This window comes from Scardinius erythrophthalmus, assembly GCF_964197995.2.
Source record: "Scardinius erythrophthalmus genome assembly, chromosome: 7".
NCBI classification, from domain to species: domain Eukaryota; kingdom Metazoa; phylum Chordata; class Actinopteri; order Cypriniformes; family Leuciscidae; genus Scardinius; species Scardinius erythrophthalmus.
In genome coordinates this window covers 20985707-20999192 of record NC_138227.1, presented here as the reverse complement: position 1 = coordinate 20999192, position 13486 = coordinate 20985707, and the positions used below count along the sequence as shown (strand labels likewise).

The 13486-nt window shown below is 35.5% G+C and overlaps 1 protein-coding gene across 1 annotated transcript; it reads left to right on the top strand.

The window, feature by feature from the left end:
• The first annotated feature begins 405 nt into the window (after positions 1 to 405).
• Positions 406 to 13353, top strand: rilp (Rab interacting lysosomal protein). The gene is made up of 8 exons (XM_081371540.1): positions 406 to 1136; positions 2338 to 2461; positions 5493 to 5614; positions 7027 to 7221; positions 8500 to 8660; positions 8753 to 8875; positions 8953 to 9042; positions 11163 to 13353. The coding sequence occupies exons 1-8, from the start codon at positions 783 to 785 to the stop codon at positions 11305 to 11307; spliced, it is 1314 nt and encodes a 437-aa protein (XP_081227666.1). The 5' UTR covers positions 406 to 782; the 3' UTR covers positions 11308 to 13353.
• Positions 13354 to 13486: the final 133 nt, after the last annotated feature.

Here is a 13486-nt window from a genome sequence, read left to right as displayed (position 1 = left end):
GCAAATTATTACTAAACCTTTTATTTTTATTTTACTAGTGATATTTTTATTTAACTAGTAGTTAAAGGTTCTGATCATTAGTCTGATTGTTCATTGCATTATGCAATTTATAAAAAGACTAATATTCAGAACTAGCCTTGCAGCTTATAAACAATTGTACCTACTGAGATAAAGAAATTATACTACTGGAATAGATACTAGTGTAGTGTCTCATATATTCTATTGCCAAATAAGTAACAGTAATAGATTGCTATTAAGTATCTAGGTAGTTAGTTACATTTGAAAAAAAAAAAACTAACTAAACCTACTTTTAAAATAAACTAGTAACAGTTTTAAGGAATTAATGTTAAAACTGCTTGCCATATGTGCTGCGTTAAAGCTCTCGGGTTGCATTGGTCAGAGGAGGAGGGAACAACCATGGCAAACAAGAACTGTGGGCAGTCATAGATGTTCCTCCGTTAAACCACGTTTTATTAAAGAACACTATGCAAACATGCACAGGCTACATTCATCTACATGCTGTGCCGTGGGCGTTGCTCTTCAAGTTATGACATGCAAGTCTTTACACTGCATAGACAAGTCGATTTTATAACTCAGTCGCGTTTATTAGAGCGTATCAACAAAGGATGTAGTTACAAAACAAACTCGAAAATGCATGCATGTTTAAAAGTGAAACAAAAAAAGGTCTGCGTTCGAGCTGAATCTCAACTGGACATGTTGAGGTCGGACTGACAGGAGTTTCGATTGTCACTGTTTGAGTTCAAGTTCATCTGAAGTGCGCTATGGAGACTTGCGTGATAGCCGTCGAGGAAAACCAAAACGATATCGTCAAGATACATTCGTGTTTTGCGAGGACGTTTTCATCAATGACAGTGGACGATGTGTATGAAATCGCTAAAGTGGTGGGGTCAGAATTGGAGAAGCTCATCGACAGCTATGGGAAGTCGAGTGTGGAGGGTCTGGTGTCTCACATAGTGAAAGTGTTGGAGCTCTTGGAGTGTTTCGCGGCGAGAAATCAATCTAATAAATGTAAGGAAGATGACCTATTGAAGGCCTTTGAAACGTTACAGTTACAGCAGCAGAAGAAACGACATGTGAAGGAATGCGATGAGAGCAGCAACAGCTTAGAGAGTCGGGTAAGAACACGACAACATGGTCGACATGTCAACACTGTTACTGTAGCACTACTACTAATTTTCAAATGTCTATGCGGTTGTCTTATGGATAACTGTGTTTTAATGTCATGGACAGAGCTGGTGTGTTGCACTTGAGGATGACGCCTAATACAGCCGGACTTTTGATTCGTATCGATCGTGATTTGTGACACGTTGATCGATTTTAGGAAATGCCAAGGGGACACTTCCGGTCTACCCTTCCCCTCAGTAAATGTCATTTTGAGAACATCATGTACCATCCATTAGTAGTGGGGATTTGGATATGTTCTGTAATATGCTGTAAAATGTTCATTAAAATTATTTGTTCAGTGATGCAGGTTAAATATTTATGCTAGGTGGCAATGAAATCTTATTGAAATCTTCAAAAAGAGATGTTGTTTCTATCCTTGTATGTAATTTTATGTTATGCTTAGAGAGAAATTTAACTTCTCTTAACTCTCATTTTCTGTGTGCAAAGTTTAAGACTGAAAGCTGTTTATCTTATTTAAGAGAGGAGTTATTAAAATCTTCGTTAATAAATAAAATCGTCCGTTAATATAATGAACCGGTCAAACATCTCTCAACTAATAAGATGAATGTTGTGCTGCTTATATAACTATATGGGCCTGTCCTGCATTGTTAATACATGAGTGGTTTACAGGCCACTGGCTGCATCTGAAATCATACTTCCCTACTTTGTAGTAGGCGAAAAATAGTATGTGACAAAAGTATGTCCAAATTCACACAGTAGCCTACTCATAAAAGAGTTGGCAAAAAGTACCCGGATGACCTGCTACTTCCTGCGAGATTCTGAAATGTGCATATGATGAACACTTTACTATCCCATGAGACCACGGGAGAGGATTTGTGAATGGCAGTGAAGCGAAGTAATAACTGAGGCTGGTAGGTCACATGATAATGAAAGCATGGCAAATGTAGTATGTTAATACTACACACATTCATACTATATAGATAGAACATACTTTTTTTAGCGGCCATGAAGTAATTACTTATTCAAAATAAGTACCTACTCAAGAGAGTATGCAATTTCGGACTCAGCCACTGTGTTCTCAGAGTGTTAGGCTTTTGAATTGAAACCAATCTCAGGGTGACACCTGGTAGTCTCACTTCATGCGTTTGTGGTTTGAAAGGATTTTTGGAATGACTCGATTGTTTTCATCAGGACTGGCATCAGAAAGAGAAGAAATTGAAGGAGAACATTGAAGTGTTACAGTCGCAGATGCGTCAGCTCAAGGAGGAGAACCAGGAGCTTCTGACCCACTTACAATGCACACACTCCAAAGAAGGTAAAGTGACCTGGGGACGCACATAACAGTATTTAAATGAAGACATGAGTTTGTTCATTTATACCAAAATGAATGGAATTTCTAGTGTATTAGTAAATGAACTACACCTTCTGGAATGGAAACCATCATGAAATGTTTTTAGTTCAGATGTCTTAATTGTTTTATGTTTTGGAATGATGATCAGTCTTTCTAAAGTCACGGAAGGAACTTCTGTATTTTATTCTGTATTGTGATGTACAGACTGTAATGGGTTATCGGAAAAGAAAACGTGATGCTTGGTTCTATATATCAGTTTTTTATTGGATTTTGAGATGTGGGCATTGCACTCAAAAGTGGAGTCAGATGAATACAAGCTTCCAGTCGATTGTAAGAAAGGCGCAGGGTTAATCTGACTAAATGATTGGAGAAGTCTGTCATTTTCACTGAAAGATCCAGTTATGACATTTTGGTGACACATTTTATTGATTTATTTTACATTTAAACATCTACATGGATAAATCCTTCAGTCAGATCTATGACATGCATTTAGAAAATTGGGTGAATTATCTTCAATAAAATACAAAAAACTAATTTGTCAATACATCATCATAATGACAAATGTTTCAAAATATTTAATTGTTAATTTTTCAAGGAAGGTATTATCCAGAGTCTTAAATGTTTTTTTTTAAATGATTGTATGGTATTTCCTTTTAGCACCGCTTTAACTTGAATTTTTATTGTTGTGTACAGTATAAACTAAAGTCCAAAATGTAATTGCTTGTCATGAGATCTTCAAAAGGAGGTGTTGTTTCTATCCTGATTTCAGAGAGAAATACAACTTCTCTGAGCAATTGAGCTCTCATATTCTGTGTGCAAAGTTTCAGACTGAATAAAGCGGTTTATCTTATTTAAACCCTAAAACAGGCAACGTTACTCACGAGTCACATAGTTTTTATTGTCTTTTTTGGGGCCTAAGAACGATTTTTTCATCGAATTCTTTTATCATTTATCACAGCCTGGTCTGTCTTAAATATGCTGGTCACATGATTTGCTTTTGTTAGTTTTTTTTAATCACAAGTTTTTGTGATAAATTAGTCAGCCTGACCTAAATCCAACATGGCTACCGGTGGTGCAGGACATTCAGATTTTGAGGAAAGTAAATATATATTAAACTTACTTTTCTTCTGGAAAAATAATAATAATACTGCTAACATTAATTGTGAACATTGTCTTAAAGTGCTGAAGAAGAAAATTATTAATATGTTGTTCATGTTGTTATTTAGCATGTTTTGAAATATATGTGACTCCTGAGTCACGTTGCCTGTTTAGGGTATAAAAAAGGGATTAACTAATTTTGACTATCTGTGTATTTTGAGTTTTTAATTCAAACTATATATTGTTGGAAAGGTCTAAGACTCCTAAATAGATATTCTAGCTCTGTTTTTTGTTACGAATTATGTAGGAACAGGAATAGATGGATTTATGACAAGAGTGCACCTCAAAAAATCTACATCATAACAGGAGTTCTGGCGTTTGTCACAAAAAGTCGACGCACACACTTTTAATAATTGAAACTTTGGTTTTCATACTAAAAGTTCATAATAAAACATATAGTCTAGTATTTGTCAATAAAAAATGATAAAATAATATTATCCTCTAAAAAGCATAACATATGTATATATTATCCACTAAAATATAATATCTTTTTATCACCTTTTTTATTACATCACATATTTTAGTAGTTATCACAAATTAGGTATCATTTGAAAGCTTACAAACTTAGAATTCATCCTGTGAAAACCGCTTTGAAATTGGACGTTGCGTTACCATAGAAACGGTAGACTAAATTATATTCTCTGGCTCCACCCTTTTGGGCGTAATCATTTTTCATAATTTATGATCAAAACCTTTTCTAATCTTGACAAAATATTGTCAGAAAGGTCTGAGTCTCAAGGTTTGATATTTTGTGACAGAAGTGATATTTGGACAGAAATGTATTAATTTGTTACAGCAGAATGCATACAATTAAATTCAGTGGAATGTATGTCACCCGGTGGCTATTTCTGGTATTACGCCTAAACAGAATCTCTTGGGAACTTCAAGTTTTGTGATATCAACTTCAAATTTGGAACAAAACATGGTTAGATATATGGCTTTGATTTTATATAAATTTTAGAGTAAAAATATTTTGTAAAATAGATATTTTATATAAAAGAATATTAAGTACAGTATATTTGATTTACTGTAAATTTAAACTTCCATAACTTTTTCATACTTTCATTTTTTTAAGTGCTTTCACTTCAGCAATAATCTGCAGAGTGTTTTCTTTAAAACAAGACCAAACTTAGGTCTATACCCAAAAGCATTCTTGAATTACAACCATTTAAGTTTGAATAGTGCATTTTAATGTCCATTCTCAAAAAGGGGGTGACAGTTAAGGGGTTAAAGTACTATTTTTATGGTAACGCAGTTTTCACAGGCTGAACCTTGAGTTCGTAAGCTTTCGAATAATATATAATTTGTCAACATTAGATCAGAAGTATAGGATATATAATTGTTTTAAACATGCAATGGCAGTTACATTTATAGATTTGGTCCTTTTTTTATACCCTAATCAGGCAACGTGACCTGGGAGTCACAACTCATAAAATCCAAAATATATCAAATATTTCAAAAATTCTTTTGGATATGTTTTACTTAAGTCCAGATGATATAAAAAATTACATGAAATTTTTTTTTTTGCTTATCATTTTCTACTCTTGCCTGTTTAAGGGTTAAGGGAGGAGTTTTTCTCCTTCATTTATTACTGTTAGGTCAGCAGTCAGGAATGTTGTTGTCAGATTCCAGGAGCTGTAAACATTTGTTTTTAATTTGTATGGCAAATACATTTATTTTGTCAAACTCCTGTAATTCAGGAAACTCTGACATTTATTTAGGTATTTATTTAGGGACAGTACACACTGTAAAATTCAAAACGGCATTTGAAATTTCTTATTTTACATTATCTACATCTGTCTGCATGCAGTATTTTAAAATCTGATCTTTTCTCTAGACCGCGCACAGCGTCAGGAACGAGAGGTGATGCTCAAGCTGAAGGAAGTGGTGGATAAGCAGCGTGATGAGTTGAGAGCGAAAGTTCAGGAGATATCCAGCATGTCCAAGGAGGTGGAAGCGGTATGTGTCTGATACAACTGCGCTGATATAACCTGGGTTGCTCAAATCAATCATCAGGGGCACCAGGTTTTGAACCACGAACCTTTGGGTTACAAGGGGCTATTATTATACTCCAAAATGTTGCTTTCTTGCACTTAAAATGAAAGCAAACATTAATTCTGGTAACCAGGTTTTTCACCCTGTAAAACAGACTGTAGTCTTTTCATCAGAACTAGTTTAGTTTTTGCAACATCAAGGTTTCTTTTGTTGAATTGAAAACACAGTGCCAACATTGTGTCACTTGCAGAGCACCTGTGACAAAATAAAAAAAGTGTCATGTCACCAGTTGTGGCCGACAAGTAGTTATTCGTGAATTGCATCAGAGGCGTATACCTGTGGTTTGGAGCTGAGGTTAAAAGTTTCCCTTTTTATGTTTGCCTCGCCTTTGTTATAAAACTGATCAGACCAGTTCCACATAGTAAACAATTGCATTGAAAATTAACTGCAAATTCATAGCTTTAAAGGGTATATAACATGCACAGATTCACCTAATCTTATGTTGATCTTGAGTACCTATAGAGTAGTAGTGCATCCTTAATATCTCCAAAAAGTGATTAGTTTTATTATATTTATAGAAGAAAAATACAGCTTTCCGATTCTCTCCGGAAAAAGCCGAGGTCCTGGAGGCGGAGCTATAGAGTCAAGCGGTAGTGCTTGATTTCCAGCAAAAGACAGAAATCTGATTCAGTTGTACTTACATGAGGGGTCTTTTATCACTGGGACCGCTCCACGTTTTAATAGCAAACGATTTGCAAATCCAGCGTCGACCTGGGCCTGGTTAATAAAACATTTGTCACTGAAATGACCAGAACACACAACCGCACTTGCTACTGCCCCGGAAAACAAACTGCATCCACTGTTCCTGTAACACTGGGTTCTTTGGAAAGCTGAACACGGTAAGCTTTCCCTCACATCCAAATACACACTTTTTTGGAGACATTCTTGAACAAATCCTATGCCGCGCTGGCTGCCGATGATCTCCTGTTGAAGCGCGTTGATGTGCGCGGTCTCGCTCTCCTCTGGTCGACGTGCACGCGGGCGAGCTTTTCCGAGGGAAATGCTCATATAAGGAGTTCCACTCTCATCTACGTCATTAGATCCACGATCGAAAAAAAACCAGCCGAAACTTGTACCAACCCGGAAGTAAGATTTTCGGCACAGAAATTCTCCTCTATTCGTCCAGAATATTTTTTTTAAACTTTGCCCATGTTTAGCATGAGAATCCATCTCTTTAACACTGTAAACAACTCTGAATACATGAAACACCATTGTACCCCCCCTTTAATGAAAATGAACTTAATTTTTACTTTTACATTTTCAACATTGTTTCGTAAATCAGTTTGAGTGATCAGAAGTGCGTGTTTGTTGTTCAGCTCCAGGAGCAGCAGGAGCGGTTAATGAAGATAAACGCGGAGCTCAGACACAAGCAGAACATCATACAGACTCAGCTGAAGAGCGCAGTGGAGAGGAAGGCCGACATGGAGGCCGACCTGTGCGAGAAACAGAAAGAGATAGAGCGCCTGAACTCACAGCTAGAAAGAGCCAGCGTGAATACTGCTGCTGAAACGGTTAGTCAAGTTTATATTACTTAGATTCTTACTAACAAATTAGCTGTCATGTATTGGGTTTCTATGTGGGATTGTGGGTATTCATTTTGTATTTCCTAAAAGCTTAATGAGACAGAAGCTTCTACGTTCCTCTTGGGGGGTTTAGGTATTGGTATGTACTACCGCAGGCGCAGGGCCTAAATTCTACTTTGGTTGGTTGGATGTGACATATATAGGTCATGTTTGCCCTCGCAGGAGTGTAACGGACATGTTTGTGCACAACTCCCCCTTCAGCTTACAAACATTTCAGGATGCTTGATTAAATTCTGACATTAAAACCTTGTCAGTTTCACTTTGGTTTTATCTCAATCAACAGAGATTATTTAAATTCAGAAATAAATAAAAGCTTTTAGTAATGAACAAAATGGCAAAGGAATAAGTTGATACACTGAACTAGATCTGTAGCAGTTTAATTATTTTATATTAATATTTACATTACACTATTTTTATGTTTTATTTATTTTATTACTTTTAAAATTGATAGTTTAAATAACATAATTTTAATTTGATTTAAATGTTATTTATCTTAATAACAGACTAACAGATGATTTAAATTCAGAAATCAAATAAGCTTTTAGTAATGAACAAAAACTGAAAAATAAGAATTATTTTATATAAATAATAAATAAAATATATAAAAAAATATTTTTTATTTTATATAATATAAACAAGAATAAATTATTCATAAAATAACTGTTTTCTATTTATTATTTTTACATTTAAATATGATAAAACATCTGTCATATTAATAATTATGTTAAACTGTTTTTGTTTTATTCAATATTTTAAGTTTCAAAATTGATCTTAATATAAATTTTGTTCTAATTTAAATTGAGTTGATTTATCTTAATAACAATACAATTACTATTACTATATTATGAAAAATTATAAATATAAATGATTTAGAAAGGAACTGATTGTATTTATTATTTTACATTTAAATATTATTAAATTAACTTTTTTTGTTTTATTTATTATTTTCAAACTTAATTTAAATTTAATTTGAGTGTTTATGAACTCACTCCAACCTATTATTTAGGCACCACTGTGTACCACACCTTTTGTTATTAGTTTAGTGATTAGTTATAGGAATGTGCAATATGTGTCCCACAAACACTGTAAAAGTGTTACCAAACTGTATTTTTAAAAATGGAATCAGCTGCACATACTCAACTGTGCTTGAGACATTTATGGTATTTGACTCACATACTCCTATAATTCCACCTTTGCCTCCTTTAGAGCAGTTCAGCCATTGACCTCACAGATAAGATGATCATTGACTTGAAAGATCCAAATCGGCCTTGTTTTACCAAGATGGAAGTACGGGAAATGCTTTATGAGAGGAACGAGTTGAAAGCCAATCTCTTTCTGGTGAAAGAGGAGCTTGCATATTACCAAAGGTGAGACAAATGTATTTGTGACGCATTCTAGCCTTTATATCAGCACAACATCCTCTCTCAATATATACACACATTTCTCTGTCTTTCCTTAGGGAAATCCTGAATGATGAGAGATGCCCAGGGTTTTTACTCGATGCCGTGCGCTCTGCCATAAAGAAACAGAGGACCGTCATAAAGTCGAAAATGCTCGGCATACCTGTTAGCGAATGTAGCACGTGAGTACACGCCACAAACATACTGAAAGTATACAGTAATTTAATGTTATGTTTAACCATGTTTCACTCTCATATAGAGATGAGACAGATGGCCCTTTGTTTGAGAGGAGTGGAAATGAAGACACTGACACTGACAACAGACCCCAGGACTCACGCATCAGAAACATGTGAGTGCTGCATTCATGCTAAAACAAGACAGACCTATAGCAATAACTGATTTCAGTCCAACAATCTACTTAAATTCTTCTAACCTACTTCACTAAACATGGGTTTCAGTAGAATTGGGTTATGGGATAAGCCACCAGTCTTGGGTACAATAAATACATTGAGTGTGAAAGGTTTAGTTTGTTTTTGTAGTTTAAGATGTAGTTTTTGAGCAACAGCAGAAATGCTTGACATGCTTCTATGCTGTAAAAGATCTGCACTTGTTATGGTTGCTGTTGAGGTGTGTCATTTTTTCAATGTTGTTATGTAGTATAACAGTTGAGTTTTTTTTTGTAATGTATTTGGTGCTGCTAGTTGTACAAACCTTTAAGAAGTAAATCTAACTGATTTTATCCTTGTAAATTACTTTTAAGTTGTGTAATTTAATGCAGTATGAATGATTCTGTATTAAATAATATTTTGGGTCAAATTTCACTTGTTACCAAGGTTAATTTAGATGTTACCGTTTTTTTTTTTTACTTTGTTTACATTTCTTACCACATTTTAGGTTACGTGACAGACATTTGTTTTTACAGTTACTTTTTTTTGGTTTACATTTTTTAGGTTAGATGACAGACATTTTTACATTGTAGCCTGTGGGGCAGGTTGGGCTTGTTAAACTTTCCCTTTAAATGTATGTTGGTTAAAAGCATGCGACTTCAATTATTGTGCAACTGACAATGAGAAGTTCATGTATTACACATTTTTAAAAGCACACTATGCAAGATTTGTACCTTAAAGGGGGGGTACAATGGTGTTTCATGTATTCAGAGTTGTTTACAGTGTGAAAGAGATGGATTGTCATGCTTAACATGGGCAAAGTTTAAAAAAAATATTTTGGACGAATAGCGGAGAATTTCTGTGCCGAAAATCTTACTTCCGGGTTGGTACAAGTTTCGGCTGTGTTTTTTTTTTACCGTGGATCTAATGACGTAGACCAGAGTGGAACTCCTTATATGAGCATTTCTCCCGGAAAGCGCGGCCGCGCACACGTCGACCAGAGGAGAGCGAGACCGCGCACCTCAATGCGCTTCAACAGGAAATCATCGGCAGCGCTGCATAGTGTCTCCAAAGTGTTTTTGGTGAGGGAAAGCTTACCAAAGAACCCAGCGTTAGGAACAGTGGATGCAGAAACGAGTTGTGTAGACTGTTTGTTCCCTGCATTTCGACGATGAATGTTTTATAAACAAAGCCCAGATCGACGGATTCTCTCTATGGCTCTGGCTTCGCCTACACGGCCCGCCTCCAGACGCTCGTTTTTTTCCGGAAAGACTCGATACAGCCTATTTTCTCTTATATATATAATAAAACTAAAGACTTTTTGGAGATATGAAGGATGCAATACTACTCTATAGGTACTCAAGATTAACAGGAGATTGAGTGAAAATGAGCATTTCACCCCCCCTTTAATATAACAGCTTCGAAATAATTTAAATGGTAAACGAACTCGTAGTAGGGCGAATCATCCTGATAGCAAAGCGGGGGGGGGGGGGGTTATGGGCAATGAAGGTTTGAGAGGTGGCGCCCCGCCAAATCTCGCGAGACGTCACATACATCAACAGCATATGAAGAAGCCTCTATGGAAGACACTAGCACGCATGTCAGACGTGAATCATGGCAGAGTCGACGAAGACAGCGCGGTCGGAATAGTGCAGAGACGGCTCGAACGTTACTGTCGTAAACTTGTATTTACGACAGTAACGTTAAATACAAGTACTCCACAGCGACTCTAGGGGGCGCTGTTTGAGAAAAACGGAAACTGCATAGTGTGCCTTTTAAACAAGACTCTTAGTCTTTGAATCTGCTCTCTTCTTTGAATATCGTATGTAGTATGTGATACACGCACACAATTTGCTCCATAATATACTGTACATTCTGGCTCTTAGCAGCATTCATTCTATATGTTCTTGGGAAAACTCTAAGCTGATCTTGGAGATCTCTTAATCACATTTCTCTCTTCAGCCTAGTAACCTTAGTAACTGAGCGTGCCAACTAGCTACTAAAAATAGTACTGAAATCCCCCTTTGTCATTCTCCTATCAGTGATTTAAAGCTCTCTTATCTCCTCTGACTCAAACCTTTAGATTTGGTTTCCTGACGCGGTCCAGTCTTACTAGGAGCTCCGGTGCCCAGTCCTCTGGCCTTCCGACATCCAGCTCCACATGGGAAATCATCGATCCAGATGAGCAGGAAGTCGAGGGAGAGACACAAACCCTCAGCTCCTCTTGAGAACCACCCCATCTGTCACTCATCCTTTCCTGGGTTTGAAGAGAGAAGTTCAAAATATGTTCTTCATCTCATTTAGGTTTCAAACGAAGGACTGAAGATTGTATTGAGAGAACGATTTCTCTATGTATTTGGTTATACAGACATGGTATTTTTATGGTTTTTGCCCAAGCCTAAGCAGTAATTTTTACTCATAGTATAAAAATGAGTCAGCACTTGGCTTTTGTTAAATTAGCTGATAGCTAGAGTTGAGCCTGATGGTCACTCAAGAGAAGACCTGAAGATGAGTTTAGACTGTCAGTCCCATATTTTGTTGTTAGTTGTTAACACTTATGTTCGAAAGTTTGGCGTCGGTAAAATTTCAAGAGCAACAAGGCTGCATTTATTTGATCAAAAACAGTAATGTGAAATATTACTACAACTGTTTTGCATTTGAATATATCTTAAAATGTAATTTATTCATAGTCTTCAGTGTCACATGATCCTTCAGAAATCATTCTAATATGCTGATTTGCTGCTCAAGAACCATTACTTATTAATATCAATGTTGAAAACATTTGTGCTTCTTAATAATTTTGTGGAAACCATTATATTTTTCATCTTTTAGAAAAGTATTAATTTCTTTAAAAAAAAAGAATCTTACTGACCCTAAACTTTTCAATGACAGTGTATATATAGTTAAAGGTGAAGTGTATAATTTTCTCCTATTACAATTTAATATGCTTATACAACTGTAAGACATTTGATTGCTTTTCTAATGAGTGTAAACAATGGTATTGTGGCACTTTAAAAATATTGCTATTTCAAGGCCCACTTCTAGCTCAACCAATGGCATGCGTTTGGGGCGGGGCTACATATAATAAGCTGTTTAGCAGGAAATTGACTTGGAAGGGATTTTGGAGGCTTTGGAAACAATAATTATTCCTGCAATTTTATTTGGTGGTGCATAAATGACTGCAGACTGGTGCACTTAAAAACATGGGAGTAATCTGCAGTGTTTTGATAATCATAATACACCTGGCATTATATTTTCGATGTCTGGATGGAAGCTAGAGAGAATTATAGCAGCTATTTTTATAGAGAGTATATTTAATATGGATTTTAACCAAAGATACTGACATCGTATTACAATCACTATCAGAGATAATCACACTGACCCTTTTATGTCAATAGGGGGCATTAGAGTATTTTGTATTCAATTAAGTTTTTTTTTTTTTTTTTGATAAAACATTAGCTGTCCTTCAAAATGATCCATTTTCTATAAGGATATCTATAAGGATTTTCAGCATGTTTTTAAATAGAAACATTTGAATATTTGCATCTAAAACATTTTTTTAATGTCAAGCAATGCCAGTTCTGTGGAGATCCTGGTGCTTAAAAGTTGAATTAATTTCAATTCCCTCATAATTTCCTCAGCCTCATGTCATTCCAAACCTGTTTGACTCTTCTGCAGAACACAAAAAAAATTACATACATATTAAGACATATGTTAAGAATTTTGAAGAATATTCAAACCAAACCGTTTTGGTTACCATTGACTTCAATTGTACGGACAGAGAAAAAACACTGGATATCTCTCAAAACATCTTTTGTGTTCCACAGAAGTCAGTCAGTCATAAAAGTTTTAAACAATGTGGGGGTGAGTAAAAGATGACAAAATGTTAATTTTTGGGTGTACTATTTCTTTAATGAGTTGGCACCTCTTCAGCCATTCAACTGATCAAATATGGCGTGTGACACATCCCTTATGTTGAAATGCGAAGCAAAAATGTGGAAGTGATTCAAATATACTTTGTATGCGTCTTAAGGTGTTCCCTGATTGAGAGGAAGTCTGTGTTTCCTCAGGAGGAAATTAGAGATAATGGGTGCCCATATGTTTTAAAGGCCCTGAATTCTGTATTCCTTAGCTCTCTGTGACTCATCTGTTTATCTTTGGACCTTTGGAAATAAAAGTTAATGAGTCCTATACTGACCTTTTACTGTTTTATTTTTGCAAACATGTTTGTTACTAAAAAGTGCTGTAAAGCTAAATAAAATCTTTAGGGGTTATTGTGATGTTTGTGTGTGTGATTTTTGACCTGAAGAGATCATTTGTATTCTGAACAAAAGTCCATTTATAGTCAGTAAATTTTATTTTTACATATTAAAGTAATTGGTAAGGATGGGAAAACGTTGGCAGGCA